The sequence below is a fragment of the Brassica oleracea genome, chromosome C5 (assembly GCF_000695525.1).
Source record: "Brassica oleracea var. oleracea cultivar TO1000 chromosome C5, BOL, whole genome shotgun sequence".
NCBI classification, from domain to species: domain Eukaryota; kingdom Viridiplantae; phylum Streptophyta; class Magnoliopsida; order Brassicales; family Brassicaceae; genus Brassica; species Brassica oleracea.
Window position 1 is genome coordinate 43,390,479 of NC_027752.1, and position 27,997 is coordinate 43,418,475.

Genomic DNA, 27,997 nt, shown 5'->3' on the forward strand with positions numbered 1-27,997 from the left:
TTATCGTCAAGAAGAGAGACAGCGTGTTGTTTTTAAACGAACTACGTGTTGTTTAAAATAAAATGCATGTCGTTTTTCGGGAATTAAATGGCAAAACGTTGAGCTTAACTTGGTCCAAAAAGAATATTCTTATCGGGCCGGAGGCCCTCCACCGAGACCCGAGACCCGAGCCGAGCCGAGCCGAGCCGGCCGGGCGGCGGCGGCGCGCGTGTGGGGAGCTCTCTCTTCCTCTGAGCTGTTTAACCTCTCATGTCATGAAGACATATATATACTCCTCAAAATCAACTTTCCCAACCAATGTGGGATGTTGTTAACTTCATTTCATTAAAGCCAACAAGGCTTTTTATAAGATCCCATAGGCCCATTTCGTTTTCACATTTTTCCATATATTATTTGAGCCATTAGGTAGGCCCAACATACTTTGGTATGGTCCTTTTGCCTTCGTATAAAATGTTTATATTGCAGCTCATCAACATTCTTAGAGCTTCCTTAATCTCACGTTCTGCATTAACCGTTGGTCTGTCAAGCAGGCTTGCAAAGAATCGAAAGAGACGGGTTGTTAGCATTTCCCAAATTTTTGTATATTTATTTGCCTCTTTATAAATGTTATTAATTTCTGAACTTGCGGTTCTTACAGGTCCGTGATATTTTCTAAACCTTCATGTGCAAAAACCAACACTCTGAAGAAAATCAAATGGAACTGCATACCTTTCTTATGGTTTTTAGATTATGTTTCAAGCCTTCGACTAGCAATGGTTTCTCCTTTTATTCATCTGTTTTCTAAACTCTTTTAAACATCTTAAGTTGGTATTAATGGTGTTTATTTCGTTGATGTGAGATCAATTGTCTTTAAATTATTCCTCGTCTTCAATTCTTTAGATGACAACTAAAATATAATAGCCTCTCTGAACTTTTAGCATAAAGATCAATCACGAATCAGACTGACATCTACTAACAACATTTCATATTCTATGGTTTCAAACCTCATCTCATAATTAGACTCGAATATACACGTCAACTTAATTCCAATAGCTTGAACTTAAAGCAGTGTTTTTACACTCCCAATGGAGACTATTGCTATAGATTGCTGGAGCGACATCAAAAGGTTCTGCAACTTCTAGGTTGTTATCAGAATCTTAACAGAAGTGTTGCAAATTTGGGCATTGTTAATTTTGAAACTGACGCTTACAAGATTATTCTGCTGTATCCAAATTGTTCAAAGGAGATATATAGCACAAGGCTTGAGCTGAACATGAATGACACAGAGCCTTCATTTTTTTTTTGTATGTCCTACTTCTTTAAGAATGATAGTGGATGACCAAACATGTTCAGGTTCCAGAAGAAGAAGAAGTATGATACAATATTGGAAACGGTGTAGGTGGAGTTTTCGTCAGCTGCAGATTACTGATGCTTTGGGAGTCACATGACTCACAGCAATTATGTTGATTATATAGCAAACGTGATCAAAGATCTAGGGTGTGAAGCTCATAGTAACATGCCAGAAATGATTCTTGGATCAAACAAACTAATTGTCCATATGTTTTCTAAATAGGAACTGAAAAGTGAATTTGAGAACAAATGGAAGCTTCTGTTATGAACTTATAATTCATTTTCTTTTTGCGTTTTGATAACCTTTTAATTTATATAGACTTAATCCTTAAACCCAAAGTTTGAGCAAAAATCATGGTTAAATAACTTAAAAGTTTAAATCCTATGATGTTTTCCTCAGTAGTAGCCAGTAGGATGTACTGTAAAGTAAAATAGATGACATTAGGGTGTTTTTGTAGATACTATCATAAAACCAACTGTTAAATGACTTAAAAGCTAGATCCAATATATGATTTGGCCTAACTAGTAGGATGTAAAGTATGTTAAATCCTAGGATCCTTTTCCTTTTGCACCTTCCTTGATCTTTTGATGGCTGCTAAACCAAAGTTTAGCCTAAAACTCCTCATTGATGAAGAGAAAAACAGAGTTGTTCTGGCTGAGACTTGTAAAGATTTTGCAGATGTACTCTGCAGTCTTTTGACTCTTCCTATGGGAACCATTGTCAGGTTGCTGGAGAAGCGTCATCAGAATCCTCAGTCTTCTTCAATCGTAGGTTGCTTTCACAATCTGTACAAAAGTGTTTCAGACATGGACATTGATAATTTCAAGACTCCAGGTTGTAAAAACTTGTTGATGCATCCAAGGAGTATGAAGGAGAGTCATTGCAGGAAGCTAAAGCTGAACGTGGATGACACTGAGGCGACCAAGTTCTTTGTCTGTCCAAATTTTGTTTCTGTGGAGTCTTGCTGTAAGGTTTACAGCAATGTAAGTACGTCAAGATGTAGCTGTGGAAACTCAATGGCACGCGAGTTTCAGGTTGAAGATGGAGAGAAAGACAAAGTGGATGGAGTGTTTCTCAGCTGCAGAACGTCTTATATTGTTACAGATGATATGAGAGTGGCAGTAAACTCTATGGGACTTGTGCTGAATGTTCTCAATGATCTTGGCTATTCTGGTTTTGATAAACTTCAAGAAATGGTTATTGATGTTGGTTTTGAAGAGGTACTTTGACTTTCATTGCCATGTTATGTCTAGGATCATGTTTAAGCCTGGGAAATCAAGTCTTTAGGTTGGGTTCGGTTCGGTTCCTTTCGGGTCCTAGACATTTGGACTTAACTAAGTACTTGAAATTTTTTGGTTCGGTTCAGATAGATTTCTTTCGGTTTATAATCAAAATATCTGTAAAATACTTGTAATTTTCGGGTCCGTAACTGGTCCGGGTCGGTTCTTAGATCTTTTATCAGCAAAACTTATTTTTTTTACTGATTGTTTAAATGTAGGTGCTGACACTTCTAGGGTGTTTATTCACCTCGGATGCTCCATTGACAGACACATTCCTAAGGAAACATTGTATGGCAATGAAGAGTAAAATGTTGACACCACTGGTCCAAGAAGCTAGAGTTGCAGGAGAAGTCAATGAAGTTGTCACTTTGAAAGTTTATGTTAGAAAGTCAGACAAAGCGATTCTTTATGCTGAATGCAGAGAAGAGTTTGTTGATTTTCTTTTCACTTTTCTTGTGATACCACTTGAGTTTGCTTGGGAACTCTCTGTTGATCACTTGAACATGGGATGCGTTGGGAATCTGAGGAGAAGCGTGAAAGAGTTGAGCTTTGAGCAGAGAAGAGAAGCCATGCTTCCTTATTACTACAGTTGTCGTATACAGCTTCTTGATGTTGTCATACAAGAAACGCCAGAGTATGAGTGCTTGGTCTCTCGTCGCAGTTATAACAGTAGCAGACTCTCCAAAACCATCAAGAAGAGTGTGCTTGGGGACGGTGAGAGAGTTGCAAAGTTAACTCCAGTGGTGACTTCAGATTCTGCTAGTATTGGACTTGTCAAAGGAGAGACTAACTTCATAGTATCAGATGATCTAGTCGTCACAGCGATGAACTCATCCTCAACAATCTCATTGCTAAGTAAGTTGCAGATGAATATTAGTGATATAGAGGAGCAAATGATTAGCATTGGCAAAGCTCAGGTATGTTACTTTTCTTTACTTCTTTTTTACTCTTTTTGGTTTGTAAAGAAAATCTTGACTTACACTTTGTGTTTTAGGCTATCAGTTTGCTGAGAGCTTCTTTGATCACAACCTCTGCATTATCTAATGGTCTCTCCAACTTCCTCTCAAAGATGAAGCTAAAAGAAGCAGCTCCATCAACTTTTAAGATACCAAAATCTGAAAAAATCCTCTGACGCAAAAGGGTCTTTGTTATTCTGCAAGTGTTACCAACTCTGCAATCAAACTTTTTCAATTTAAGTTTATGATTTTGCATTACTGATCGTTACCTCTTTCTCTTCTATGTTACTGATCAAGTTGTTATCAAGCAATGGATTACTTTAGTTAGATGTTCAGGGTCTTTCCATTGGCATTCATCAATCCCTTAGAATGTGACTAATGAAGTATAAGTATTTAAACAAAGAACCATCAAAATCCGTTGTAGTCTAGCTGGTCAGGATACTCGGCTCTCACCCGAGAGACCCGGGTTCGAGTCCCGGCAACGGAGTTTTTTTTCCTGATTTGTTTCCTTTTTTTTGGCTCTATGTTAATTCGAAAATTCTTGAAACTCTGAGCTCCGTCCATGTTCGGAGCACGCCTCGCAGATATTTTGATAATTTAACATTTCAAATTTTTTTTTGCCTACCTGGCCCCATATTTACTCATTTACAATTTTATTTATTTAGACAGTAAAGGAAAAAGACAATAAACGAAGTTGTCGACATAATTAAAATTTTTCTTTCCGCCAACAATATTTTTTCCTGGTTACAGTAATTTTAATAATTTATTTTGTTTTATTTTCTCAACAAACAATACATCCTTTGAATATTTCAATCCTCATGAAAAATGTGTAAGGTTAGGTTATTTATTAGCATTTTTCTCCTTTTTTATCAAGAGATTATTACCATTTTCTCTCTCTCTTTTTTTCGTCACCAATAAATAAGTTTCTGCCTCGACTGACCACTATATATATACAAGACTTGTCGTCGGATTCTTTCTCTCTCCTCCTTCCATCAACTACTCTCTCCTCTCTCTCTCTAGGGTTTCGATTTCAATTTTTTTCCCCACTGAACCCGCGATCGATACTGAAACTTCACACTCTCTCTCTCGCCACCTCCGTTTGATTCCCTCGTCATCATCGATCGAAGCTTCCTCGTTTCAAAGTACCGCTTCGGAAGCTTTTAATTTCGTTAGGTGATTCTTCACACTTGTTAGTTAGCTAGAGACTCATTTCTCGCCGGGATGTTTCCGATAAGTGGACGAATTCGAAATGTCCGGCTGAGATTTCGTTGATTCGTGACTTCTAGGGTTTCCTTAGCTGAGAGAAGTTTATGTGGATCTCTTGCTTTGAATTTGAATCTTATTTGCTCAATTGTAGAAGCAATTTTATTTTCTTATCCTCGGTGTAGCTTATAGTTTGTGTTTCTCTTGATTTTAGATATGGCTTAGGTAGCTTCGTGAAGAGGAAGGATGTTTTAAGTTTGTACTTGAATGGTTGCTACGATGGACTTAAATGCTTCCCCACAACCTGAAGAAGATGACGAACCTTATGTGAGGCATCTTGAAGATTATTCGTCGCGTGATGACAGGATAGAGTCTGCCGTGGAGATAGCAAGACGGGTACTGTTGATTATCCACAGTCTACTATAAAATTTAAATAAAGTCACAGTCTTTCTTGTTTAGCCCTGAGACTGAGGATGGGTTATGATTTTTGTTACAGGAACGTGATGAGAGAAGGAAACGAATGAGATATGACAAGCCGACGCATAACTCTCAGCCAGCTTACCGTGATCAGTATTACCAGAATCGAAACACTAAAGCTTATGATAGATACAAGATCCCTCAAGGTGATAATATAATCATTCGCCGAGTTATTTATTGTAATTTTGTGGCTGTTATTTACTCCCAGCTTTAAACGGCTTCTGAATCGTTTTGGCTAGTGTATTTGTCTTTTTCCCGTTTAGGCTAATGCTTTAAATAGGGTGACTCTTTGACAGCCTGTCCAATATCACAGGTTGGCTAGACTGCCCTCCCTCTGGGCATGAGATAGGATTCCTCGTTCCTTCCAAAGTTCCCCTGAACGAAGCTTACAATAATCATGTGCCTCCTGGGAGTAGATACTCTTTTAAGCAGGTGGTCCATAACCAGAGGATAGCTGGGAGAAAGGTAATTATTGGAATCTATTTGTCCTTACTCGTTAAAAAAAAAATGTGTTTGTATCGTTTGTTTATTTAACACTATTATGTCCGTGATCTAACTTGTTGTGTAAGTTGCGGTCCTTTTCAGCTTGGTCTAGTGATTGATTTGACAAATACAACTCGTTACTATTCTACGACAGACTTAAAGAGGGAAGGCATTAAGCATGTTAAGGTAATAATAAAACATACTGTCTATTCCTATATTATTTGTGAGAGCTGTAGCAGTTTGCCTTATCTTTAGTATTCTTTGCTTGTAGATTGCATGCAAGGGTCGTGATTCAGTGCCAGATAATGTGTCTGTCAACACTTTTGTCAATGAGGTATATGTTTATTTGTGGTCAAGTTGTATTTTATTTTCTCGTGATACTCTTTACAAAAGTAAGTTTGTCTACTGTTAGTAGCTCACTTGAACAAACCTTCTTCAGGTTAATCAGTTCGTCCTAAATCTAAAACACTCAAAGAAGTATATTCTCGTCCACTGTACACATGGACATAATCGGACAGGGTTTATGATAGTTCATTATCTTATGCGATCTGGGCCGATGAATGTTACACAGGTCAGTTTTCATTTATTTCGTTGTATTTGTGCATTGCATTTTATGTACCTCGTAAGAGTAAAGAATCTTATCCTATGGTGTTTTTCGCAGGCATTAAAAATCTTTTCCGATGCCCGCCCCCCTGGGATCTATAAACCTGACTATATTGATGCTTTATACACGTTTTATCACGAAATAAAACCTGAGAGTGTTATTTGCCCATCAACTCCGGAATGGAAGAGGTCTACCGAGCTTGATTTAAATGGTGAAGCTGTACCAGATGATGATGATGATGATGGCGGTCCGGCTGGTCCTGTGCAGGTAATCTCGGTGCTAACAAATGATCGTTAATTTAGCTGATCACATATATACATATACTGTCATTTCATTGATATTCTTGCCCGTTTCTTCAAGCTTTATGCATGCCTTATTCATTGTTAATTAGAAAAACCATCTGAAGAACGGCTCATTCCCGAATTCCAGCTTCAGAATCGTTATATCTATGCCATTTTACCATTTACTAGTGATCTTTGAAACACTGGTTCTCTAAAGAAAGTTAGCTTTTCAGAAGCTTCCATCACTCATGAATTAATCTTTATCAAGTATGGTGCATATTGTTGGTTAAGTTGAGACTATCCAAGGCTGACAAAACTCATAAAGTGCTCATCTGGTTTGCATGCTTTTCTGGTGGTTATTGGTTTATAGTTATTTTACTGCTTACTGTTTCAGGAAGAACCCCATCAGGTGGAAGTCAAGATGTCAAATGATGACGTTTTGGGTGATGAAATACCCCCTGACCAGGAGGAAGGTTACCGGCACTTCTTTTATAGGATGCTATCGCTGAATATTGGGGTAGGGATTTTGAAATCTTGTTATATGTCCACACATAATATCATGTAGTTGAATCGATGAGTGTCTCACAATTGATGTTCAGTTTCTTGTCGCTTTGGTGTAAATGACTATTGTCTCGTGATTGATGTCTCTTATTCTGTTATTGCTCGTCCATTTATTCGGATGCTACTTGAGAAAATTTCAACAGTAGGATGTACTAATTTGAAATTAGAACGGCATCTTGGTACCCATTTTTTTGTGAATTTGAAAGAAGTATCCCTTAGCTTTTAGGTTCTTTTCTCCCATTGACTTTGGTTTCGTTATGAATCCGAAACATAGCTTATTATTTCGTTTCTGTTAGTTATTTTCTTTTGGCTCGCTTAGTATACTTCTCAGATGGCTAGGTCGACAAGATTAAATTTTTGTTTTGGTATCATTATATCTGCATATTTTCTTTAATGACGGAATCTAACATGTGCTTGCTGAACTATTTTTCTCTACTCTAGGGAAGAGGATGTTCGCAATTTCCAGGTTCACACCCTGTATCCTTAAACAGGTATGACTATCTGCGTTACCATTTGACCATGTCGGGCTCTGGTGCATCCCCTTAGTTTCGGACCCAACAAATCCATCTCGTTTGCGATTCTCAATTTTTAATTTACTTGTTCTAATACAGGGATAATTTGCAACTCTTGAGACAGCGGTACTATTATGCAACATGGAAGGCTGATGGAACGCGATACATGATGCTGCTAACCATGGATGGATGTTATTTAGTAGATAGGAGCTTTAGGTTCCGGAGAGTACAAATGCGGTTCCCCTTCAAACACCCAACTGAAGTGAGTGATTTTTTTTTATCTTTGATAGTTTGTATCGTTATATATATACAAATCCTGTTTTTTTCTTATGTAATTTTATTTGGTTGCTAGGGCATATCTGATAAAGTGCATCACTTCACATTGCTTGATGGAGAAATGATTATAGATACCTTGCCAGATAAACAAAGGCAGGAGAGGAGATATCTAATCTATGATATGGTAGCAATCAACGGCCAATCAGTTGTAGAGGTTGGAACTGTCTTTCTTTCTTGGATCTTTAATGGTTGGATTGGTTCCCGTGTTTTAAATTGGCTCACTGGGATTAGCTCAATATTTGAGTATGTTTTGAAGCACATCGTAAACACTGTAGCAGTATTTAGATCAGGCTTACTGTGACTCTTAAAATGTTTATTGTTTTTCATGTCTGATATGTTTTGTGATGCGATAAATACTCCGGGAAATATAAAATATATATAATACCTATGCTCATATTGAGCATCTAATACCAATGGCTTACTGAATTTTATGCAACACTTGAAACATAATTTTTCGTAGCTGTCGCGGAGAGTAAGCCTTGACATAATCTGTTTACCATCATTCACAGCTGTCATTAGTGTAGGGTATTCTCGTGTTTGGCTTGCTGTATCACGTGTCATTTGCTTAAGATACTAATGCTTAGTTGCACGATTTATATGGATCAGCGGCCTTTCTATGAAAGATGGAAGATGCTCGAGAAGGAGGTGATAGATCCCCGAAATCATGAGAAGGCAAGAAGTCATATCTACAGATATGATCTTGAGCCTTTTAGGGTGCGTACTAAGAGTTATATTATTCTTTCTCATTCCATTTCCCATTCTTGCAATTCCTTTTCCCCTGTATAAGTGTTCATGGAGCTGGTACTTATTTTCTTGTCTAGGTACGGAGAAAAGATTTTTGGTTGCTTTCTGCGGTTGAAAAGGTTTTGAAGGGTTTCATTCCATCACTTTCACATGAAGCCGACGGTCTTATATTTCAGGTAACCATGGGACCGAGAAAGTATATCGGATGTTAACTTTAAGACCCAAGCCATTTAACTCTGGTCCAGCTTCTTAATAAATATCTGAAATCTGCTTTTCTGTTAACAGGGCTGGGATGACCCTTATGTTGCCCGTACCCATGAAGGTCTACTGAAGTGGAAGTATCCAGAAATGAACTCGGTTGACTTTCTATACGAACAGGATGAGAGTGGCAGGGGAATGCTTTCCTTATTTGAAAGGGGGAAGAAGAAGCATATGGATGGAAATAATGTTGTTTTTAGAGGTGTGTATGGTGTTATCTCTGCTTATATTTGTTGATAGTAGTGAACACCATTTATCATAAATTACTCCATTATTTCTGAGAACTACTAGCTGCTAATACTAAAACTGCAACAGATGATTCAGACCCGGCCGAGTACTCTGGGAAGATTGTAGAGTGTTCTTGGGATCAGGATGAGCAAGTCTGGGTTAGCATGCGGGTCAGGGTCGATAAATCAACGCCAAATGATATCAACACTTATAGAAAGGTCAGTACTCCGTGTCTTACCTCCCTTTATATGATTGATTGTATTCTTTAGATCCAAATCCTCAGTTGTGACATTACTGTATGATGATCATACTTTGCTTACGAACTTTCCACTCGTCCTTTGTGTGTTCTGTCGTATCTCTCTCATTGTTCATGTCTCAAACAAGGGTTTAAGCTTTCTTACCTATATGTCAATGTTACCTGGTGTGATGAGGTTTAGTCTAAACCCATTGTGAATGTTGAAATAGGTGATGAGAAGCATAAAGGACAACATCACAGAGGAAGTGTTGCTGCAGGAGATAAGGGAGATCATCCGTTTGCCTATGTACGCGGACCGTATTCAGATGGATAGCAAAGCCGCGCGCCGCAGATGAAACTGCATAGGTTGTATGCTAACACTGTACGTAAGAAGAAAGAAGGAGCTCTGCTTTTTCTCAGGATGTGTGGTTTGTTTCGAGAAGCTTTAGGGTTTTGTAATGAATCCGATTCCGTTTGGCATATGTGATGATGGTTTAAGGTGTGTTTATGTTTAGATGAAGAAGATGTTGTAATGGTACAACGTACAAGCCATAGCACTTAGGAGGATATATAATGTTGTAACCTTTAGTATTAGTATCATATTGCTATTGGTTTTATTTTAACTTCGGAAGAAAAAATGGTTGCTCATTTTTCTCATAGATGAAGTATTGTTGTTCCCACTCTTTTCACTCACATTTACGTTATACCGAAAATTTATGAAAAATGTGTGGACCCCACAACCATTCTAAGTGAAGAAAAAGTGGTGGTGTTTCTTATATTTGTAATTAAACAGCGTGTTGTTTCGTTGACCGAAGTCTTACAACAACTTTAGATCAAAACGGCAAGCAGTTACTCTTCCCTGCGTCACTCGATTTTCTGCTGCGATCAGCTTCTTCGTCTAATTCTCCTTCTCGATCTCTCCACCTGAATCCCTAAAACCCCAATTCTGTAATTGCATTCAGCTCCCTCGTACCTGGATCGGCTCCAAGGTAATCATCTGGAGTGTGATCATATGAAAACCCACACGCGACGGTGTCTGCTGAGGTTTTTCCTCTTCCTGATCTTATCGAATCCCTCCTATGGGGAAAACAAGTTCAGAGAGCGTAAAGCCACCGATGACGAGCAAGGCTACCCCGAAATGTAAGTTTCGATCTGTATTGAGCTCTGCGTAGACGATACAATTCGATAAGACTTGTGCGTATTTAGCTTTGATTGTTGGAGATACGTTTTCCTTGCTCTTAAGAGGTTGGTGTTCGTTGTGCAGTGATGAAGATGCTTTGTTGAATACTCAGTGCCCGAGGAAACTGGAGCTGCGATGGCAAACTGAAGTCACTTCTAGTGTTTATGCTACACCTTTGATTGCTGATATCAACAGGTATATATGATATAGCAATCATATATGATGGAATCTGAGTTTTTGATTAGGGATCATGAGTGTTGACCTGATTTTTGGTTTTTTTTTGTTACAGTGATGGAAAGCTTGACATTGTTGTTCCATCTTTTGTTCACTACCTTGAAGTTCTTGAAGGTGCTGATGGAGACAAGATGCCAGGTACCTCGATATCTAATGATGTAGAACCTCGAGAACTTTTTGTAATGTTACTGATGCCACTTACGAAATGCTAGGGTGGCCTGCTTTTCATCAGTCAAACGTGCATTCAAGTCCTCTTCTATTTGATATCGACAAAGATGGTGTTAGAGAAATTGCTCTGGCGACCTACAATGGCGAAGTGCTCTTTTTCAGGTTGTTTTTACGCGCGGATGATAAATATATATACTTTTGTCTGTTATCATATGATCCTTGGAGTTTTATAGGTTTGGTTATGATACTTTCTTGTTTCCAGGGTATCAGGCTTTTTGATGTCAGATAAGCTAGAAGTGCCACGTAGAAAAGTTCACAAGAACTGGCATGTGGGACTGAATCCTGACCCTGTTGACCGTTCACATCCTGATGTCCATGATGAACAGCTTGTGCATGAAGCTATGGAGGTGAAGTCATCGGCCACTCGTAAGTTTGTTTATTATATTGAGTTTCGACATCGGTTTTATAGTTTACTGCTTAAGTTATGCCCATCGTCCACAGTCTCTGCTTAGTTGAATTCGACTGGTCAGATTCGTTGTGTGGTTAGGTTAACTGAATGTGTAAAGCTTAGTTTCTGCTTGGAGCACCTGCCTCAGCTTATCTGAATAATTTTTGTACCTTTTGTATTTCGTTTATTTTATGGATTTTGCATGGGGTTCATCCTCTCTTATCAGTATCTCTTTGTATTAAGACTGTTGAGTAAGTACATGGATTAGGAGAGTCGTATTAAGACTTGATGAAAGTTAACTTTGTGACTCTTACTCCTCTTTGTAGAAACGCATGCAACTACCACAACACCAAATGTTACAGTCTCGATGCCCAAAGAATTTCACGGCGAGGCTTCAAATGTGACGTCACAAGAGGATCAGAAGAAACCAGAAAATAACCAAACAGAAGCAGTCGTAAAGCCTACTCAAGTGACGTCTCAAGAGGATCAGAAGAAACCCGAGAACAACCAAACCGAAGCAGTCGTAAAGCCTACCCCAGTGACGTCTCAAGAGGATCAGAAGAAACCCGAGAATAACCAAACAGAAGCAGTTGTAAAGCCTACTCCAGAGCTACACAACTCCTCCATGAATGTTAGCTCGAACAATTCGGCAACAAATGATACTACAGCTGGCTCAACCGAAAAAACCAGTGGAAATGTAACCACCAATGAGGTGGATCAAAGCAAGATTAGTGAAGCTAAGAATGAAACTGTTATTAAATTAAATACCAGTACGGATAATTCTTCAGAAACTTTGGTGACATCTGGAAACAGTAGTACGACAGAGACAGGAACCAAAAGTGGGAGGCGACTTCTGGAAGATGGTGGCTCGGACGGCCATTCTGACAATAAAGACAACAATGAGGGTGTTCGCATGGCCACAGTTGAAAACGATGGAATATTAGAAGCTGACGCAGATTCATCGTTTGACTTGTTGCGTGATACAGAGGAGTTAGGTGACGAATACAGTTATGATTATGACGATTATGTTAATGAGACCATGTGGGGTGATGAGGAATGGGTCGAGGGGCAGCACGAGAACTCAGAGGATTATGTGAACATTGACGCCCATATACTGTGCACTCCTGTGAGTTTCATCTATGTCAAAAACCATTGTCTTTGATTACTTGCTTCCATGAGAGATCTTACAGTGTCACTTGTTTATCAGGTTATTGCTGACATAGACAAAGATGGAATACAGGAGATGGTTGTTGCTGTTTCCTATTTCTTCGACCCTGAGTAAGTTTCTGTTCCTCTCTTTACCGCCGAAGATGTGTCCAACTGTCCATAAGCTGTCAATTCAAAAGCATCATTAGTAAATATTTTCTGCAAAACATGCATGAGGTCTTAAATGTTAGCGTTTCCAGTTTATTTACTTTGCTTAATATAACTGACCCTGATAAGCTATTTGTTCCAGGTATTATGACAATCCAGAACATCTGAAAGAGCTTGGTAGTATTGACATCAAAAACTATATTGCTAGTTCAATTGTGGTTTTCAATCTTGAGACAAAACAAGTTAAATGGGTCAAAGAGCTAGATTTGAGTACGGATAACTCAAACTTCCGTGCATATATGTATTCTTCCCCAACGGTTGTTGATTTGGATGGCGATGGTTACATGGATATTCTTGTCGGAACTTCTTTTGGCTTATTCTACGCCATGGACCACCGTGGTAAGACTTCATGGCAGTTTCCTTTGCAAGTCTTGGTGTTAATTTGGATTCTAAGATTGTTGTCTTTTTGCAGGAAACATCAGAGAAAAATTCCCACTTGAAATGGCTGAAATACAAGGGGCAGTGGTTGCAGCTGATATAAATGACGATGGAAAGATTGAACTTGTGACAACAGATTCCCACGGAAATGTAGCAGCATGGACCACCCAAGGAGTGGAAATTTGGGAAGTACATCTAAAGAGTCTTGTTCCCCAGGTATACAGTTACATCCGTTTATTCTCATCTAGTGTAAAACAGCCTTATGAATGAACAACGTGTAGATATATCACCACGATTATATGAATTGATCATAGTGCATATGATATTTCATAAGTTTCACCTGTTCTTACTTTCAAGTAGTAAGCCCCTGCGTGAGACCAAACATCCTTTTACTTGGAATCCACTCTCTGTTCACTTCACAATCAGAGACTGATACTAATCTTCTCTTTCAGGGTCCTTCAATAGGCGATGTTGATGGTGATGGACATACTGATGTTGTGGTTCCTACGACATCAGGAAACATTTACGTTCTTAGTGGCAAGGATGGTTCGATTGTCCGTCCTTACCCGTACAGAACTCATGGAAGAGTGATGAACCAGCTTCTTCTTGTTGATCTGAACAAGCGAGGTGAGAAAAAGAAGGGACTCACCATTGTTACTACATCCTTTGACGGTTACATGTATCTCATAGATGGACCCACCTCGTGCGCTGACGCTGTTGATATTGGTGAAACTTCGTAAGTCACTTGCTTCCTTAGTAGTTTCGCTTTTACAGTGATATTTTTTTAACGGAAGATGTTTGTGTTACAGATACAGCATGGTCTTGGCTGATAATGTTGACGGTGGAGATGATCTTGATCTGATCGTCTCAACTATGAATGGGAACGTCTTTTGCTTCTCAACGCCTTCTCCTCACCATCCCCTCAAGGCAAGATCTTCCGAATACTGTTCGTAGACATTGTTTCTTTTTAAATGATAGATTACTGATTTCACACTTGGTTCTCAAATTCATCAGGCTTGGAGATCGACTGATCAAGGGATGAACAATAAGGCCATCCGTTATGATCGTGAAGGTGTTTTTGTCACGCATTCAACCAGAGGTTTCCGCGATGAGGAAGGCAAAAACTTCTGGGCTGAGATTGAGATTGTTGATAACTACAGATACCCATCAGGTTCACAAGCACCCTACAACGTTACAGTAAGTTCCTCTAACCTCAATAGATGATATGATTAGCAATGGTTCCTTTGAAACTAAACTAGAGCGGGTTTTCAAATGTTACAGACGACGCTGTTGGTACCAGGCAATTACCAAGGAGACAGGAGGATAAAGCAGAGCCAGATCTATAACAAACCAGGAAAATACAGAATAAAACTACCAACCGTTGGAGTCAGGACAACAGGCACAGTAATGGTGGAGATGGTGGACAAGAATGGACTCCATTTCTCAGACGAATTCTCATTAACTTTCCATATGTATTATTACAAGCTTCTGAAGTGGCTACTTGTCCTCCCGATGCTGGGGATGTTCGGTCTGCTCGTGATACTACGACCTCAAGAAGCTGTCCCCCTCCCATCCTTTTCCCGTAACAGAGACTAGTGATGCTAAGTGCTTGAGCTCTAAGTATCTCCCCTTGAATAGCTCGTCTAAAGTATTTTAGATATCGTTTTTTGTTTGTTAAAGATGTTTAGATAATCTTTCTTTTGAGTTTATAAAGTTTATGTATTACTTTATTCCTGTAACTTTTCGTCGGTTAAAAAAAAAAAACTGCTCATGCATTATCACTCTGTATTACTTTACATTGTGATACAGAGTCATTCCTATTCATTCTTTCTTGTTTCCTTTACCCTTATCTGCTTCCTCTGATAACAATGTCTGCTCGTTCACAAACTGAGTGAGCAGTGGGACAAGGATAGCTCCAAGAACAGCTACTTTTCTCCAATCCGGTGAAGAAACAAACGAATCAGCGATTGCTAGAGCCACGATCCCAATCAAACCGAGGTAAATGTTCCTTCTTGACTCTGATCCTACACTTTCTTTGGTAACCTCTTGTATTTTCTGAGTCTCCTCTTTAGCTTTCTCTAAATCAACAGGCTGTTTATCGCGTAAGCTCTTGAAGAACAATCCTTCATTCCTGTCTTCCACGATCTGCTCCTCAAACTCAGCCAACTTATTATCGTTCTCCTCTATCTCCAATCTGTTTAACCCTGCAGATTCCTCGAATGCTTGCATCTTGCTCTCTATGTTCTCTAGTATCTGCTCAATCACCAAGTTACAAACAATGTCAGCTTATAAATCCTCTGTTCATGCAAGATCATCCGAGCAAACCAATATCTCTTGAGCTTAAGAATAAAGGTAAGACAAAAGTGAGGATCTTTTAGAAGTGATACAATACCCTTGAGCTTGCTTCGTCGAGGTCTTTCATGGCGTCTTCTCCAACCTTGTCAAACTCAGCGTTGGCTTCTTCAGCAAACTTTGTGAGATAATCTGATCGTTCGTCCAGGAAATCAGTTAAACGGACCTTTGATGTTTGAAGCATGGCGATCCTGGCTAAGAGTTCTTGTCTCTGTGTATCTCCTTCGGGTTTTGGAGGATCGGGATCAGACTCTGAGTCCGAGTTTCCATCTCTGGGTTTCGAGAGACAGAGGAATTGGGTTCTAGGAAGGGAATGTCTTGGGGGATTGAATAGAACATGGAAGTTTGGTGTTAGAGTTGTCTGAAATGCTTGAAGTGTGTTCATCATCTTGTTTGTTTCTGATGGAGAAGAGGGTAGAGAGTAACCGCTCGTTCTTTAATTTGGTTCTTGCATTATCCAAAACCAGTTCTGTGTGTTTAAAGTATTTACAGAAAATACCCTGTTTTCACGGATTATTATACTTAAGAGTCTCTTACTTTCATTCTGGTCTGTTTAATAGCATCATGCATATATAAAAAACAGATTTCTAACTTTCTATTCAACTTGTTAGCATTTTAAAATTACAAAATGATATAGATACAAAATGTCAAGTAGTTTAATGATTCATAGAATTAACTTTTATTTATTTAAAACATTACAGTTTTTTTTGAATAATTATCACAAATAATTTTTTATAGCATCTGATTTTATGAGCACACGTAAGTTTATATATATAACTACTAGCATTATTTTGTTGGTTTTAGTCGCTAATTGTTTACATTCTTAGATGAACATAACAAATTTTGATTTGATGACTACCTAATTAAATGCATCATTGTATATTATTGATTGTTATGGATTTCGGTTATAACTGATATGTCTAACATCATTTTCATTATATATATAAACTATGTATTTATAAACCGAGTACATAATTTTGCTATATCATCATATAATGAAAAAAAAATTACCTTTTATTAATATTTCAACAATATTTTTGGTAGTAACAAATATATAGCAAACAAAGTCGATTGGTTATTTGTTATAGAAGATGTCAAAACAGCTATTACAAACCTTTTAAAAACAGAAAATATATAAAAATAAATAAAAATCTATTTAAAAATATATATAGTAAAATACTTATGAGATTTTATGTTCAACATATCATAATCATCTTAGTGGAACAAAAAAAATGATAAACTAGAACTAGAACATATGCAAATGTTGTACATATAACGAAATGTATGTATCTCCAACAATATAGAAACGAATATAGCTATCAGCAATTATGTATGTAAATGTTAACACGATTTTAAAAGAATTTTTAACTAGATGTTTGTGTTTTGTTATCTTTTAAAATATATGATTCCAGTAGTTACAAAATGATTCAATTTGTGACTGTGTAATTGATGAATTGAATAGATAAAGAGGAAAAATGTAAGAAAATAATTGAACAACAAAACTAAAATACTTTACTAGAGATGCAATGTAATTTTGATTATCTAAACTTAACATTTATAGAAAAAATTTCATTTCCAAAATACTTTCAAATATTGCATATTCATGTACTAATAAATAACAATTATTTATTTGTTTGTTACGAAGAACTAAATAAACTAACAAAAGAACAAAGTTCAAGAGCAATTTTTGTCAAGACTAAAAAGTAAAGAGTCCAAAACTAGAAGTTTTCTCAACATTTTCAATTTAGTTAGATCTTGCAAATGTATAAATCTCTTGAGAAAGTTTATGTATAGAGGAAAAGGTAAAATCCATCTTCTAAACTATTATTATTGTATTTCTTTTTATTTTTTTTAATTCCACAAGAAAAGTACTTAAACATAAAATTTTGAAAATCTTAAACCATTTGCTATAACATCCAAATTTGCCCACCTCAAGAGTGAATACCACCTCAAATGCTAGGAAAGACATATGCACTTCATATTATATTCGAGTTGAACTGTGCATCTTCTCTTCCATCTCCATCCAAACCTTAGTTGTCTTTTGGTATATTGACATCATGTCTCTAACATGTATCATGCTTACTTCATATTGCAAAGAAATTTGCACCAGACGCTCGTAGTTTAGACTTGATTTGTCGAACTCTTCACCTTATTATAATTGTATTTCTATTTCTTATTCCCATAAGTTTTCTATACTTTTAACTTAAATGACGAAATTCCAAAGTAATTCTAACAAATATAACATTTGTTTCTGGATATTAACAATTTTATCAAACTTGCAATCACATTTTGCAACACCTAAACTTTCATTTTCTAATGATATTACAAATTTAACAAAAAAATAACAATTGTCCTTGCACTTCCCTGACTAGAAGAAGCAAGTGCAAAGAGCAACTGAAAAGCTAAAGCTAAGAAACATGAACACGTTTGGCGTTTCTTCCTTATAAAAATCTAAAATCGAATTGAGTTGCTGTCGGGAAGAGATCATAGCTCAGTTAATGAATCAAATTGAAATCAAAATAGTGAGAGATAGAGTTTGATCCTTCGATCTCAGCTTATGCAGTCGCTACAACAAAAGTCACCAAAAAAACTGGATTACAGCTGAGAAACAGAATTTGTTACTTTTGATCCAAGTTGTATAATGAGTAAGCTGAAGGAGGAGGGTATGTCAAGCCATTGATAACTTAGTAGCAAATTAAGATTTGGCGGTATGGTCGGAAATTATGGTGTTCTGTTCCAATGGGCTTATACTTTGTCAAACAATCACATTGTTTGTAATAATAAATAATTTTAGAATTCCTATGTTACTTAATTCTAACAAATATAGCATAGGTTTCTTGATATTAACGTTTTATCAGACTTAAAATGTAGTTTGTAACCCTTAAACTTTAATTTTCTTACAATTTATCCCCACAGACACACAAAAAGAAACAATTGGGCTTGGCTGAGCGAGAAGAAAGCTAAAAAATGCGTTTGGCGTTTTCACCTTATAAAAATATTAAACGCGGATTTAAACGTACTAAAATTGAATTGAGTTGTTGTCGGGGAGAGATCAGAGGTCCGTGTCCGAATCAAATTGAAATCTAGAGAGAGAGAGAGAGCTAGTTTGATCCATCAGTCACAAGCTTATGCAGTCGCTACAACAATCCCTAGCGGCGAGCCACCAGTCGGAACCAGACGCGCCGCCGAAGCAGGTGGCTCAAGCCATGGAACGTCTCAACCAAGCCGCTAGGGTAATCGCCGACATCCGCCTCGGCGCCGACCGTATCCTCGAAGCCATGTTCGTCGCCTCGAACCCTCGCCACAACGACGCGCCTCTCCAGCTCTTCCTCAAAGAAGACGCCTCCATGCGTCAGCACCTCCAAGATCTCCGTTCAATCGGTACTACTTTACAAAAATCGATTCTTTCCATTAGTATAATCAGTAGATTAGGGATTTGAAAGTGTTGGTGTTGATTTGGATCTCAGGGAAGAAGTTGGAAGAGTCTGGGGTTCTCACTGAGTCTCTCAGGTCGAGAAGTAACTCGTGGGGTCTTCACATGCCTCTGGTTTGTCCTGATGGTGCTGTTGTTGCTTATGCTTGGAAGAGACAGCTTGCTGGCCAAGCTGGTGCCTCTGCTGTTGATAGAACCAGGTGTCACATTGTTAGCTAATCACTTAAGGGTTTTATTAGGTTTGAAGATACATTTGGCTGTTAGTTCCTCTTAGAGTATTGTGGTTTATGTTTCATTGCATGTTGATGTAACGGAAGCTGGATAGATGCAAATAATCTTATTTAGTCTAAGAATATCTGTCTTGATTCGTTAAGAATATTCCTAAATATTCTCTCTGCATCACATGTGGTGTTGGTATCACATAGTTGCTAATTGTTTGAGCATAGCTAAGAGTTTAGTTTCGAGTCTACAAACTAGATTTGAATTTCTATTTGGCTTTTAGTTTCTCCTGGAGGGTTGTGGTTTTAAATTTATTGAGGGACTATTAAAGCTTATTGAATCATATATGCGATTTGGAGTTGTATCAGCTATAAGCATATCTTACTAAACGTCATGCATTCTCCTCCATTTACTATTTCTACTGTGAATGTTGTTTTCCTTGTGGTTTGTTAGAGCATCAGCATTGGTTGGTTAAGTGTCTGTATGAGTATCTCAATTATAAAATACTAATAAAATTGAATTCTGAATTAATTTTTGTTTTTGAAAGAAAAAAGAAAATTGAACTATGCACAACTTGACACATTGTTTTAGAGTCTCTCAAACAAGAGACTCATCTTGTTCTCTCTCTTATTTATATGTTTTTTCATTTTTCTTCAAATTTTTAATGGGAAGAAACTCAATGAGATTCTTATATCTTTGAGTCATAATATGACTCTTAATGATGACTGTAGGTTAGCTCTCAAGGCCTTCACGGATCAAAAAAGGCGGTTCTTCCCTCACATTGACGATGGACTCAAGACGAAACCAGGATCTAAAAAACACCGTGCCTCTCATTCACTATTAGAGCATGGAGGAGAGGAGCCTGTTGAGTACAAGACATTGCCAGATATACAATCTCGTTTAGAGAAGCTGGTTCCGAATGTGAAGGTGTCTACTTACGGACGGTTGAGCTGGGTCAAAAGAGCTAGTTCTTTACCTGGGTCAGGAAGTGATGATGATCCATCAGAAGAATCAAAACCTATTTTCCAGAGTTCTAGTAAGATGAGATCAGGGTTACACGATGAAGTTGTGGACAAGGTTGCTGTAATTGAATTGTCGTTTCCTTCCGTGTTGAGAGCTGTAGTCTCGTTGAATCCAGCTGGTTCTGTTGATCCAGATGCGGTTGCTTTCTTCTCTTTAGATGAGGTAAACTTCCACAACTCCAAACTAACACTGATTTTCAAATGAAGTTGTTTGTTTATGTATGTACTCATGTTTTTGCTTCATTCTTTCCTTATAGGGAGGAAGCTACTTACATGCGAGAGGCTTCTCGGTTCATCATGTTTACAAACACATCACGGTAACAACAGAGACTGCAACTGGTGTTAATTTGATAAATTGGGAACTTGCATTAATTAGATTTTCTTGCAGGAACATGCTGCTACTGCCTTGCAATACTTCCTTGGATTTGGTACTGGAACAGCTCTGTACTCTCTCCTGGTAAAGCATTTAACAAGGACTCATCAGTCTCTGGATAACATGTAACCATTTATTTATTTTTGATCCATGGAAGTTAATTTACACTTTTTTTCTTGTAATGCAGCTATGGATATGCAGTTTTGAATCACTTTATAGTAAACCATGCAGGTAAATAAACCAGTCTCTTAGTACTCTTTGGTTCGTGGACTAAGCTTTTCACATCTTTTATGATACAGTAAGTGTGGAAAGCTATTAGCAATGGATAAAAAGTCTTCTTTGATCCTACCTCCTCTACACCGCGCTTATCAAGAATTGCCTCTTGCGGCCAACCTCAGCGTTTGTGAAGCATACCACGCCGGGTGCTCTTCAGATGGTTCTTAGTATTAGGGGAGGATCAATCAAAAGGCTAGAGAAAGAGAACTAACTTGGAAGAACACTTGTATGGATCTATATTGCCTGCTTTCTCTCCTCTTTTGTTTGTGTCCCATGTTGAGTTTAAATTCACATTACATCAGTATAAGCAACATAGAATCAAGTGGCAACTAATGACACATGTGAATGCTGTGTGTTTTCTAGACATTTGATCTGTGTTACGAGATGAAGGAACAAAGACTCTCTTGCTCAGTTCATAATTTCTATGTTAACTAACACCAAAGTAAGAACAAGAAGAAGGTGTTCATGATTGTTGTACTAAGAGAAGTGTTTGATTCGGACGATCAATAAAAGATTATGCCTTCTTTTCATAGTGATTTTACAAATTAAACTGATTTAAGTCCACACAGAAGTCATTAGAGACAAATGGAGTAGAAGAAAGACAATACATTTACACTACAGCATAAGACAAGCTTCCAAAACCAAACCAAAGTCCTTCACTACTTCTTGCCTTCTTCAATACCACTCACCCCAACACTCAACCCTTTCACATGGCATTCCTCTGGTACCACCACCGCCATTGACCGCCTCAGACCGCATATTGTCCATAGATACAAAGCCAGCATTACCCCTAACGCTCCACACACTGCACCAAACACCAAAACACCAAGCATTCTCCATATGCACTCGTTTCTCTCAACACCCTCTCCCTCCTCCGTGGAAACGTCAGCCTCTATCGCTTGATTCGGTTCAAGCGGCAGTGAATGCGTCCACACCGGCGTTGGCTGCCTTATCTCAAACCTCCATGAATGGAGGAAATGTGCATTGGAAGAGTTCCCGTTTACAGAGCTTAAACCCACAACGAACTCACCACCATTCCATAGCTCCCCCAAGTCTACTGAGAAAGAGAAGAATGGATCTAACAACTTAACCGAACCTGGTTTTCTGAATCTAACCATCATCCTCTTAATAAGTGCTTCATACTCGATCATACAGTTCAACCTCCCTCCATCGTCCATCAACAAGTCACCCTCAAAGGAAAGGTTTCTAATTTCGGAAGACTCAGGTTTACCTATCAAGATTCTCGCACGGTTTCCTCTATTGGAAATCTCAAACTCAAAAGCAGCAACTGTCTCCTTCTTTGCGTACTGAAACAGAAACTCTAACGCAGAGGAACTGTTATCTTTCTTACCGAAGAGGCCAAGATCCAAACTAGTTGGAACCATTACAAAAGCCATGACGTCACCAACCTCATCCGGCATCGAGAAGGAGAAGTAACTCGAGAAAGATAACGAGTTCCTACTCTCTTTACCTTGGAAAAGCTTGATGGGTTTCGCGTAAACGACTCTTCCCACGCTTCCACTCACGGATTCAGTCAGCTGAATCGAAGAACCGTCACTGAACAGCTTCGAATCTCCAAATAAAGCAACGTTCTTTTCAAGACTCGGAGACTTTGCGAACCCATCAAACGAAAACGAGTAACTTGTAGCCATGGTTCCATGAATCTCGAAGCACAACAACAAAACGAACAAAAAGGATAAGGCTTTGAGCATCGCCATAGCTTGAACTAAATGAAAAAAAAGCCTGAGTCTCTCTGATTAAAATGGGTAAAGTGAGAAGCTCTTCTTCTTCTTCTACTATATGGAATCTTCAGGATTCGAGAAAGTATTCCACTTTTTAAGACGAAAAGGTACTTTGCTCTAAAGAAACGCTCACTTTCCCTCTGTCTCTATCTTGTAGTGTTTGCTGACTAATGTTGTTGTTTATGCATTTAATGTCATTTCTAATTACATTCTCTTTTGTTTAGAATCTCATTAGTGTTGTAAACAGTAATGTTCCATTCCATAAGTTGATTTTTTTTTTTTTTTTGATAAGCTGATTTTTTATTACCATTTAAAAAAATGTCTTTTCAATAAAGATTTTAGAGACAATTGGTTGAATATACCCAAATCGGTAGAAAATTAAATAACTATCCGAAACCATGAAAAACTCATGTTCATTGTAGATATTTGTGCCCTCCTTTCCCATTTTACTCATGCCCTAAAATTTCATCTTGTTTCTCTTTCTTTCCCGAACTCATACCTCTTTCATCTATCTCTTTCTCTCCCAATTATCTAAACCTTTGTTAAGATTAAAGCTTCATTTCAAATCAATCAATTTTCTTCTTAAATCTCCAAATCATGATCTACTCTGTTTCCAACGCCAATCATACAATAACCTCCTCATCTTCTTAAATCTCCAAACCTTCCAAAAAAATTACGATTAGTTCTAGGATTTTACGGACTCAACAGTGTGCAACTATTTCAGAAGAGAGAGAAAACACAATACATAAAGAGAAAAGAAACACAGTAAAGTATTAGTAACAATACAATAATTTATTGATTTATATACAATAATTGTTAACCGTTAAGAATATATTAGTTGGAATAGATAATGATTAAGTTAACACGATAATCTATTTTTTACCATTTAAGAAAATATATATCATGTAACAATAGTTATTTTTAACATCTTGCCAACCAATTTAAAAAGCGATAACATGTTTTATAACAGTTAACCAAACATGTACATGTTAATGACAACATATTGTATAAAATGTAACTGCTAAGTTGTGACGTACAATGTTATATGACTTGTTAAACTGGTAACCAATTTCGTACCATTTAACAAACTATGTATAAGCCAATGTCAGCTATTTATTAAAATCTTATAAACCATTTAAAAAATCTTTAACATGTATTGTAACAGCTAAGCAAAGATTTACATGCTCATGATACTCGCTACTGAAGTGTTAGCTTCGTGTTCTTTTTATCGATGTCGGAGAGACCCTATCTTTCTGACTGTACAGCCCATACATACACCAGCATCTGAATCGACGAGATCTATCCAATACGTACAGTGGTGGTTGAGACCGAGTGAATCGACGAAGAGATTGTGGTAGACGAATTCATGAGGTGATAAAGATATAAGATTTCCAAACATCAAGTTCTGCAGAAATTCAATCTCCTCGGTTCATGGTGAGAGATTTGATTCAATCAATGTTGGGTTTGTGTTAGGATCTATCTCCTACCATTTCTAGATGAACTCATCGAAGAGATCATTTTATTGGATCCACAACCGTGTATACATAAAGAGAAAAGTTTATTTGTAAAAAGTGGGTGTAATAATGGATTAGAGAAGATGAAAAAGAGAAAAAGATTATTATTTGGCAAAAAAATTTAGGGAGATATAAAAAGGAGAAGAAAGAAGTATGGGCAGGAGCTGGAAGGGCAGGGGCAGAAAGACATGGGGAAGGGCAAGGGCAGAGACAAAATTGAGGTTTAGAAATATCAATAGTGTTTAAGATATTTACCTAATTATGGATTTTTCTAGGTATATTGGTCTAATTTCTCAAGATTTTAAATAGATTAATAACATATTTACCCCTCTGTTTCTATTTTTTTTTTACATTTTAACCCCAATGTATTTTCTGACATTAGTCAAAAGTCAAAACACACCTCCACATAAATAGTCTTTCCCGTTTGCTTCTCTTTACGAACTATCTTGGTCTCTCTCTCATCAACATAATTTCAGACAAAAAAAATATGTCACGAGGAGCATGCAAAAGAGTAAGCTTTAGTCCTAACCAAGAAGCCACTGAGGAACCTATATTCCAAAAACATCACGACCAGAGAAAGGTGGTCCTCATTGGATTTCTCAGTTTCGGTCTCAAGGCCTCGCCTACTGGAAGGAAGCTCATCCGACGTATACGAGCTAGAGTCGCCAAAACGCTGCGTTCTATGTCCTCCGGGAAGAGTACGACCGACAATACGTCATCATTGTTGCTGTCTTCATCTTCTTCTTCATCGTCTATTTATATGAAGAGGTCCAAGTCTCTAGCTGAGTCGGAGTCTCACAGAGCAGAAGCTATTGAAGACTGCATTGAGTTCTTGAACTCTTCTTTTTCACTGTCCAGATCAAACTCTGTCTCGACGTGGTCTTCTTGATTTGACCGGTTAGGATTCGGATCAAATGGAACTCCTACTCTCCTTTTCTTCTGGTGAAATGTTAAAAGAGTTGAGAATTGTGAATTGAGCATTGTGTAGGAGTATTTTAAACTACTTTTCAGTTCACAAAAAATTACGAGGTTATTGACCTCTTTTCAACACTCATTTTGAAACCTTTTAACCAAAAAAACAAGGAAAAAATCCATTGCAAATCATGGATCAAGTTTGCTGGGGAAATAGAAAATTACACAATTCGTATGTGTGTTCTTTGGTATAAACACTAAGTTGTTTAATGTTAGAACTTCCATTGTGTTTTTTCAATAAAAAAAAACTTCCATTGTGTAGCATAAGAGAGAAACCAGGTTTAAAATTAAAAAGAGGAGCCCACATCAAAGAACCAAAGACAAGAAAGCTCATGGAAATCCCCACTTGGTTTTCTTGTTTTTTTTACCCCACTAATAATAATCCTTGTTAAGAAAAAAACAAGAGGAAAAGTCCAATAAATTTCTTAAAAGAAGGATTTATTCAACAAAAAGGAAAACACAAATTATTTTCATCATAACAAATCTTAAGCGTTTCAGAAATTGTAGGTCCATAAAACCTGACCTACCATGAACAAAACCTATCAATACAATTGTATCCAAAGAATCCAAAGAAAAGCTTACATTTAAAAATAAAATAAAATGTGTGTTGCTCTCCGCTCAAGACGACCTTGTGTGAAACTGGAATCCACTACCGAAGTTGCAACAAAAGGTTTTATTACACTGACAAGAAAGCAAAGACATAAAGGAAGATTCTCTGTCTTGTTCAAAAAGGTAAAACATTTCATGAGTAAAGAGAGCATTAGGTTGAGTAGGTTGAGAAAGACAAAAAGAGTAGTTGAACTTTAGCTCTACGTAGTACCTCTCTACAACAGAAGCTTTGCTTTCAAGACAAAGATATGCATATGATCATAAATTCATTATGCTAACATAATATTGACTTTTGAAGTCTAACGTAATAATCATGGAGATATAGATCAATTAAATACAATGAATTGATGAAGATGTTTTCTTTTCTTTCTATCAAATCCACCACAAAGGGCTTCTATGACTATGAGTAGACTTTTATCCACAGCAGAGCCTGCATTTCACTTTATTGTTTTCGAACTTGATTTTCCCACTCAACTAGAACCTAACCTAGTTTCTTATCAGTTATCAACTACAACCATAACCTTACAATGAGAAAAACTCTGTGAATCCTGGTGAATGTGACAACAGCGAAGTTTGAATCTTCCTGTTCTTCATTACAGTATGTTCAACTGTTCTCCCAAGAAACAAAACATTTTCCTGAAAAGGTAAGAGAATATGACACTACAGAGCCGCTTGATCACATTTCTATCATACTCGAGGAGTTAGAACTCTCCCAGACCTCAACACCTTCCATATATTCCCGAGAAACAAACAACCTATCACCTCCTGCTTCAACTTTAGAAACCATCCTTCTCTTCGAGTCTTCTTCCTTGTCTACAAAGTTCCTTCTACGAATCAGACCACCACTCGTCTTCCCCTCAACACTCGACCACACCTCCAACGCCCCACCTCTCGCGGCCAACACTTGCTTTCTATAACAATGCACGACGCTGTAACCGCCGCTTCTCTCTCCGTCGTCTGCACTCCACGCGCCAGGATTATCATCTGACACGTATACCCACGGATCTTCGCCTAATTTACGAAGGTCTGCCATTCCGAGATCACCTGACTTAGAACACACCTTGAAGAGAGTTGACTCTTCAACGTCCACGTCCACGTCAGCTAACGCGTCTCCGAACCTGCTGCTTCGTCCCGAGCCTGGCTCGCTTGTCTCCCACACAATGGCCCTGGATCTCGGGTCCCAGATCCGGATGTACCCGGAGCATCCGAACACTCCTCGGTGAACGGCGGATCCGACTAAAAGACCGTTATCAGGGATCCACCGGAGCTTCTCCGGTACGGCGGTTTTAGCTGAGCTTCCGGATTGCTGGCCGATGACGGCGGCGACTTGGAGAGTGGATTTATCGATCTGGAGAACGCTGTTCTCTCTATGCAAGCAATCAAACGATGCGAACACTCCGCCGGGAGAATCCGCGACGGCGGCGACTCGCGCCTTGTGGATCCTCGGATCTTCCGGATCAGTCCAGTGCGTGGATCCGACGTAACGTCCGCTCGAGAGATCGTAGAAGTGAAGCCCCGACGCGGATCCGGATCCGATCGCCGCCGCCTCGTCCCACACGCGGCAGATCGACGTGACGTCACTGAGATGCGTGCGGACGGTTACGGCGTGGGAGAGGCTCCAATCGTAGACGGAGATCTGTCCGCCGTGCGCGATCCATAAAGAAGCGTCTCCGGCGGTTGCGGTGAAAGCTGACGGAACTCCGTCGGTCGCCGGCGTGATGGTGGAAGCTAGAGAAGCGTCGAAACCAAGCAGCGGCGGAGGCAGCATCGCCGACCGGAGGAGTGACTCGACGCCGTAATAAAGAGCTTCATCGAGTAGCTCTTGCTTGGAGAAGACGGAGGAGGAGTTAGCTGGGAGACGTCCGGTTCGGAGGAGGTTGAGGATGACGGAGAAAAGCTCCGGGTCGCGATCGATGAAGACGGGGTTCGATCCGTGAGAGGTTGGTGTTGAGAGAGCAGCAAGGAGAGAGTCTGGGCAGGTTGATTGAATGGTGGATGCCGTGGTTTCGAAGATTTCGCCGCCGACGTTGAGCTTCAGGCGCTCGCTTCCGTCGGAAACCATTATCACTTTCCGGTCTGATCTACGATTCAGCTCGAGCCGGTTATGTCAATTGGGCTGAGGGAAGAAATGTAATTGTAACTGATGACGCTGACTATATATGGGCCTGGCCCAATTGTTATTTCATTCCAAACGCAAAACGCCAAACGTTGAATA

The 27,997-nt window shown here is 38.5% G+C and overlaps 8 protein-coding genes and 1 non-coding gene across 11 annotated transcripts; 6 read left to right on the forward strand and 3 right to left on the reverse strand.

Annotated features, from left to right (window-relative positions):
- Positions 1-1,917: 1,917 nt before the first annotated feature.
- Positions 1,918-3,742, forward strand: LOC106292391. The gene is made up of 3 exons (XM_013727982.1): positions 1,918-2,550; positions 2,829-3,527; positions 3,605-3,742. The coding sequence occupies exons 1-3, from the start codon at positions 1,918-1,920 to the stop codon at positions 3,740-3,742; spliced, it is 1,470 nt and encodes a 489-aa protein (XP_013583436.1).
- A 238-nt stretch (positions 3,743-3,980) lies between these two features.
- Positions 3,981-4,053, forward strand: TRNAE-CUC. The gene has a single exon. It is a non-coding gene; the product is annotated as a tRNA-Glu (tRNA).
- A 466-nt stretch (positions 4,054-4,519) lies between these two features.
- On the forward strand, positions 4,520-10,111 carry LOC106295759 (mRNA-capping enzyme). 2 transcript variants are annotated; one of them, XM_013731733.1, is made up of 17 exons: positions 4,520-4,739; positions 4,984-5,165; positions 5,266-5,392; positions 5,560-5,711; positions 5,832-5,915; positions 6,001-6,063; positions 6,169-6,300; positions 6,391-6,600; positions 7,009-7,131; positions 7,617-7,666; positions 7,787-7,949; positions 8,040-8,177; positions 8,630-8,737; positions 8,845-8,943; positions 9,053-9,227; positions 9,341-9,471; positions 9,719-10,111. In XM_013731733.1, exons 2-17 carry the CDS (start codon positions 5,037-5,039, stop codon positions 9,842-9,844), a joined length of 2,010 nt encoding a protein of 669 aa, XP_013587187.1. In that variant the 5' UTR covers positions 4,520-4,739; positions 4,984-5,036; the 3' UTR covers positions 9,845-10,111. The 2 variants fall into 2 exon arrangements, with proteins under 2 accessions (XP_013587187.1, XP_013587188.1); XM_013731734.1 differs by having other exon boundaries at positions 4,526-4,708; positions 9,719-10,014.
- A 202-nt stretch (positions 10,112-10,313) lies between these two features.
- LOC106294942 (protein DEFECTIVE IN EXINE FORMATION 1-like) lies at positions 10,314-15,054 on the forward strand. Of its 2 annotated transcripts, none has more exons than XM_013730663.1 (13): positions 10,314-10,628; positions 10,753-10,863; positions 10,958-11,040; positions 11,115-11,232; positions 11,333-11,496; positions 11,845-12,644; positions 12,726-12,796; positions 12,975-13,231; positions 13,305-13,486; positions 13,723-14,006; positions 14,080-14,197; positions 14,285-14,467; positions 14,530-15,054. In XM_013730663.1, exons 1-13 carry the CDS (start codon positions 10,501-10,503, stop codon positions 14,614-14,616), a joined length of 2,586 nt encoding a protein of 861 aa, XP_013586117.1. In that variant the 5' UTR covers positions 10,314-10,500; the 3' UTR covers positions 14,617-15,054. The 2 variants fall into 2 exon arrangements, with proteins under 2 accessions (XP_013586117.1, XP_013586116.1); XM_013730662.1 differs by having other exon boundaries at positions 10,319-10,628; positions 14,552-15,054.
- LOC106294943 lies at positions 15,023-16,120 on the reverse strand. The gene is made up of 2 exons (XM_013730664.1): positions 15,663-16,120; positions 15,023-15,523 (listed from the first exon to the last, which is right to left on the reverse strand). Exons 1-2 carry the CDS (start codon positions 16,008-16,010, stop codon positions 15,092-15,094), a joined length of 780 nt encoding a protein of 259 aa, XP_013586118.1. The 5' UTR covers positions 16,011-16,120; the 3' UTR covers positions 15,023-15,091.
- A 2,502-nt stretch (positions 16,121-18,622) lies between these two features.
- LOC106295516 (mediator of RNA polymerase II transcription subunit 27) lies at positions 18,623-21,359 on the forward strand. The gene is made up of 7 exons (XM_013731438.1): positions 18,623-19,003; positions 19,090-19,255; positions 20,006-20,459; positions 20,554-20,613; positions 20,685-20,753; positions 20,857-20,900; positions 20,969-21,359. The coding sequence occupies exons 1-7, from the start codon at positions 18,751-18,753 to the stop codon at positions 21,111-21,113; spliced, it is 1,191 nt and encodes a 396-aa protein (XP_013586892.1). The 5' UTR covers positions 18,623-18,750; the 3' UTR covers positions 21,114-21,359.
- An 89-nt stretch (positions 21,360-21,448) lies between these two features.
- Positions 21,449-22,838, reverse strand: LOC106295517 (lectin-like). The gene has a single exon (XM_013731439.1). It carries the CDS (start codon positions 22,661-22,663, stop codon positions 21,605-21,607), a length of 1,059 nt encoding a protein of 352 aa, XP_013586893.1. The 5' UTR covers positions 22,664-22,838; the 3' UTR covers positions 21,449-21,604.
- A 1,810-nt stretch (positions 22,839-24,648) lies between these two features.
- LOC106294131 (josephin-like protein) lies at positions 24,649-25,318 on the forward strand. Its single transcript, XM_013729733.1, has one exon. The coding sequence runs from the start codon at positions 24,689-24,691 to the stop codon at positions 25,088-25,090; it is 402 nt and encodes a 133-aa protein (XP_013585187.1). The 5' UTR covers positions 24,649-24,688; the 3' UTR covers positions 25,091-25,318.
- Positions 25,319-26,045: 727 nt separating this feature from the next.
- Positions 26,046-27,995, reverse strand: LOC106343394 (BTB/POZ domain-containing protein At3g09030). The gene has a single exon (XM_013782587.1). The coding sequence runs from the start codon at positions 27,842-27,844 to the stop codon at positions 26,459-26,461; it is 1,386 nt and encodes a 461-aa protein (XP_013638041.1). The 5' UTR covers positions 27,845-27,995; the 3' UTR covers positions 26,046-26,458.
- Between the last annotated feature and the right edge of the window lie 2 nt (positions 27,996-27,997).

Coding starts and splice junctions, on each gene's coding strand:
- LOC106292391 (XM_013727982.1), top strand. CDS start 1,918: ATGGCTGCTAAACCAAAGTTTAGCCTAAAACTCCTCATTGATGAAGAG. Junction 2,551..2,828: donor TTGATGTTGGTTTTGAAGAG/GTACTTTGACTT, acceptor GTTTAAATGTAG/GTGCTGACACTTCTAGGGTG. Junction 3,528..3,604: donor TTAGCATTGGCAAAGCTCAG/GTATGTTACTTT, acceptor TTTGTGTTTTAG/GCTATCAGTTTGCTGAGAGC.
- LOC106295759 (XM_013731733.1), top strand. CDS start 5,037: ATGGTTGCTACGATGGACTTAAATGCTTCCCCACAACCTGAAGAAGAT. Junction 6,064..6,168: donor TCAACACTTTTGTCAATGAG/GTATATGTTTAT, acceptor AACCTTCTTCAG/GTTAATCAGTTCGTCCTAAA. Junction 6,601..7,008: donor GTCCGGCTGGTCCTGTGCAG/GTAATCTCGGTG, acceptor TTACTGTTTCAG/GAAGAACCCCATCAGGTGGA.
- LOC106294942 (XM_013730662.1), top strand. CDS start 10,501: ATGAAAACCCACACGCGACGGTGTCTGCTGAGGTTTTTCCTCTTCCTG. Junction 11,041..11,114: donor TGATGGAGACAAGATGCCAG/GTACCTCGATAT, acceptor ACGAAATGCTAG/GGTGGCCTGCTTTTCATCAG. Junction 12,797..12,974: donor TCCTATTTCTTCGACCCTGA/GTAAGTTTCTGT, acceptor TATTTGTTCCAG/GTATTATGACAATCCAGAAC.
- LOC106294943 (XM_013730664.1), bottom strand. CDS start 16,010: ATGATGAACACACTTCAAGCATTTCAGACAACTCTAACACCAAACTTC. Junction 15,524..15,662: donor TCGACGAAGCAAGCTCAAGG/GTATTGTATCAC, acceptor GTGATTGAGCAG/ATACTAGAGAACATAGAGAG.
- LOC106295516 (XM_013731438.1), top strand. CDS start 18,751: ATGCAGTCGCTACAACAATCCCTAGCGGCGAGCCACCAGTCGGAACCA. Junction 20,460..20,553: donor CTTTCTTCTCTTTAGATGAG/GTAAACTTCCAC, acceptor CTTTCCTTATAG/GGAGGAAGCTACTTACATGC. Junction 20,614..20,684: donor ATGTTTACAAACACATCACG/GTAACAACAGAG, acceptor ATTTTCTTGCAG/GAACATGCTGCTACTGCCTT.
- LOC106295517 (XM_013731439.1), bottom strand. CDS start 22,663: ATGGCGATGCTCAAAGCCTTATCCTTTTTGTTCGTTTTGTTGTTGTGC.
- LOC106294131 (XM_013729733.1), top strand. CDS start 24,689: ATGTCACGAGGAGCATGCAAAAGAGTAAGCTTTAGTCCTAACCAAGAA.
- LOC106343394 (XM_013782587.1), bottom strand. CDS start 27,844: ATGGTTTCCGACGGAAGCGAGCGCCTGAAGCTCAACGTCGGCGGCGAA.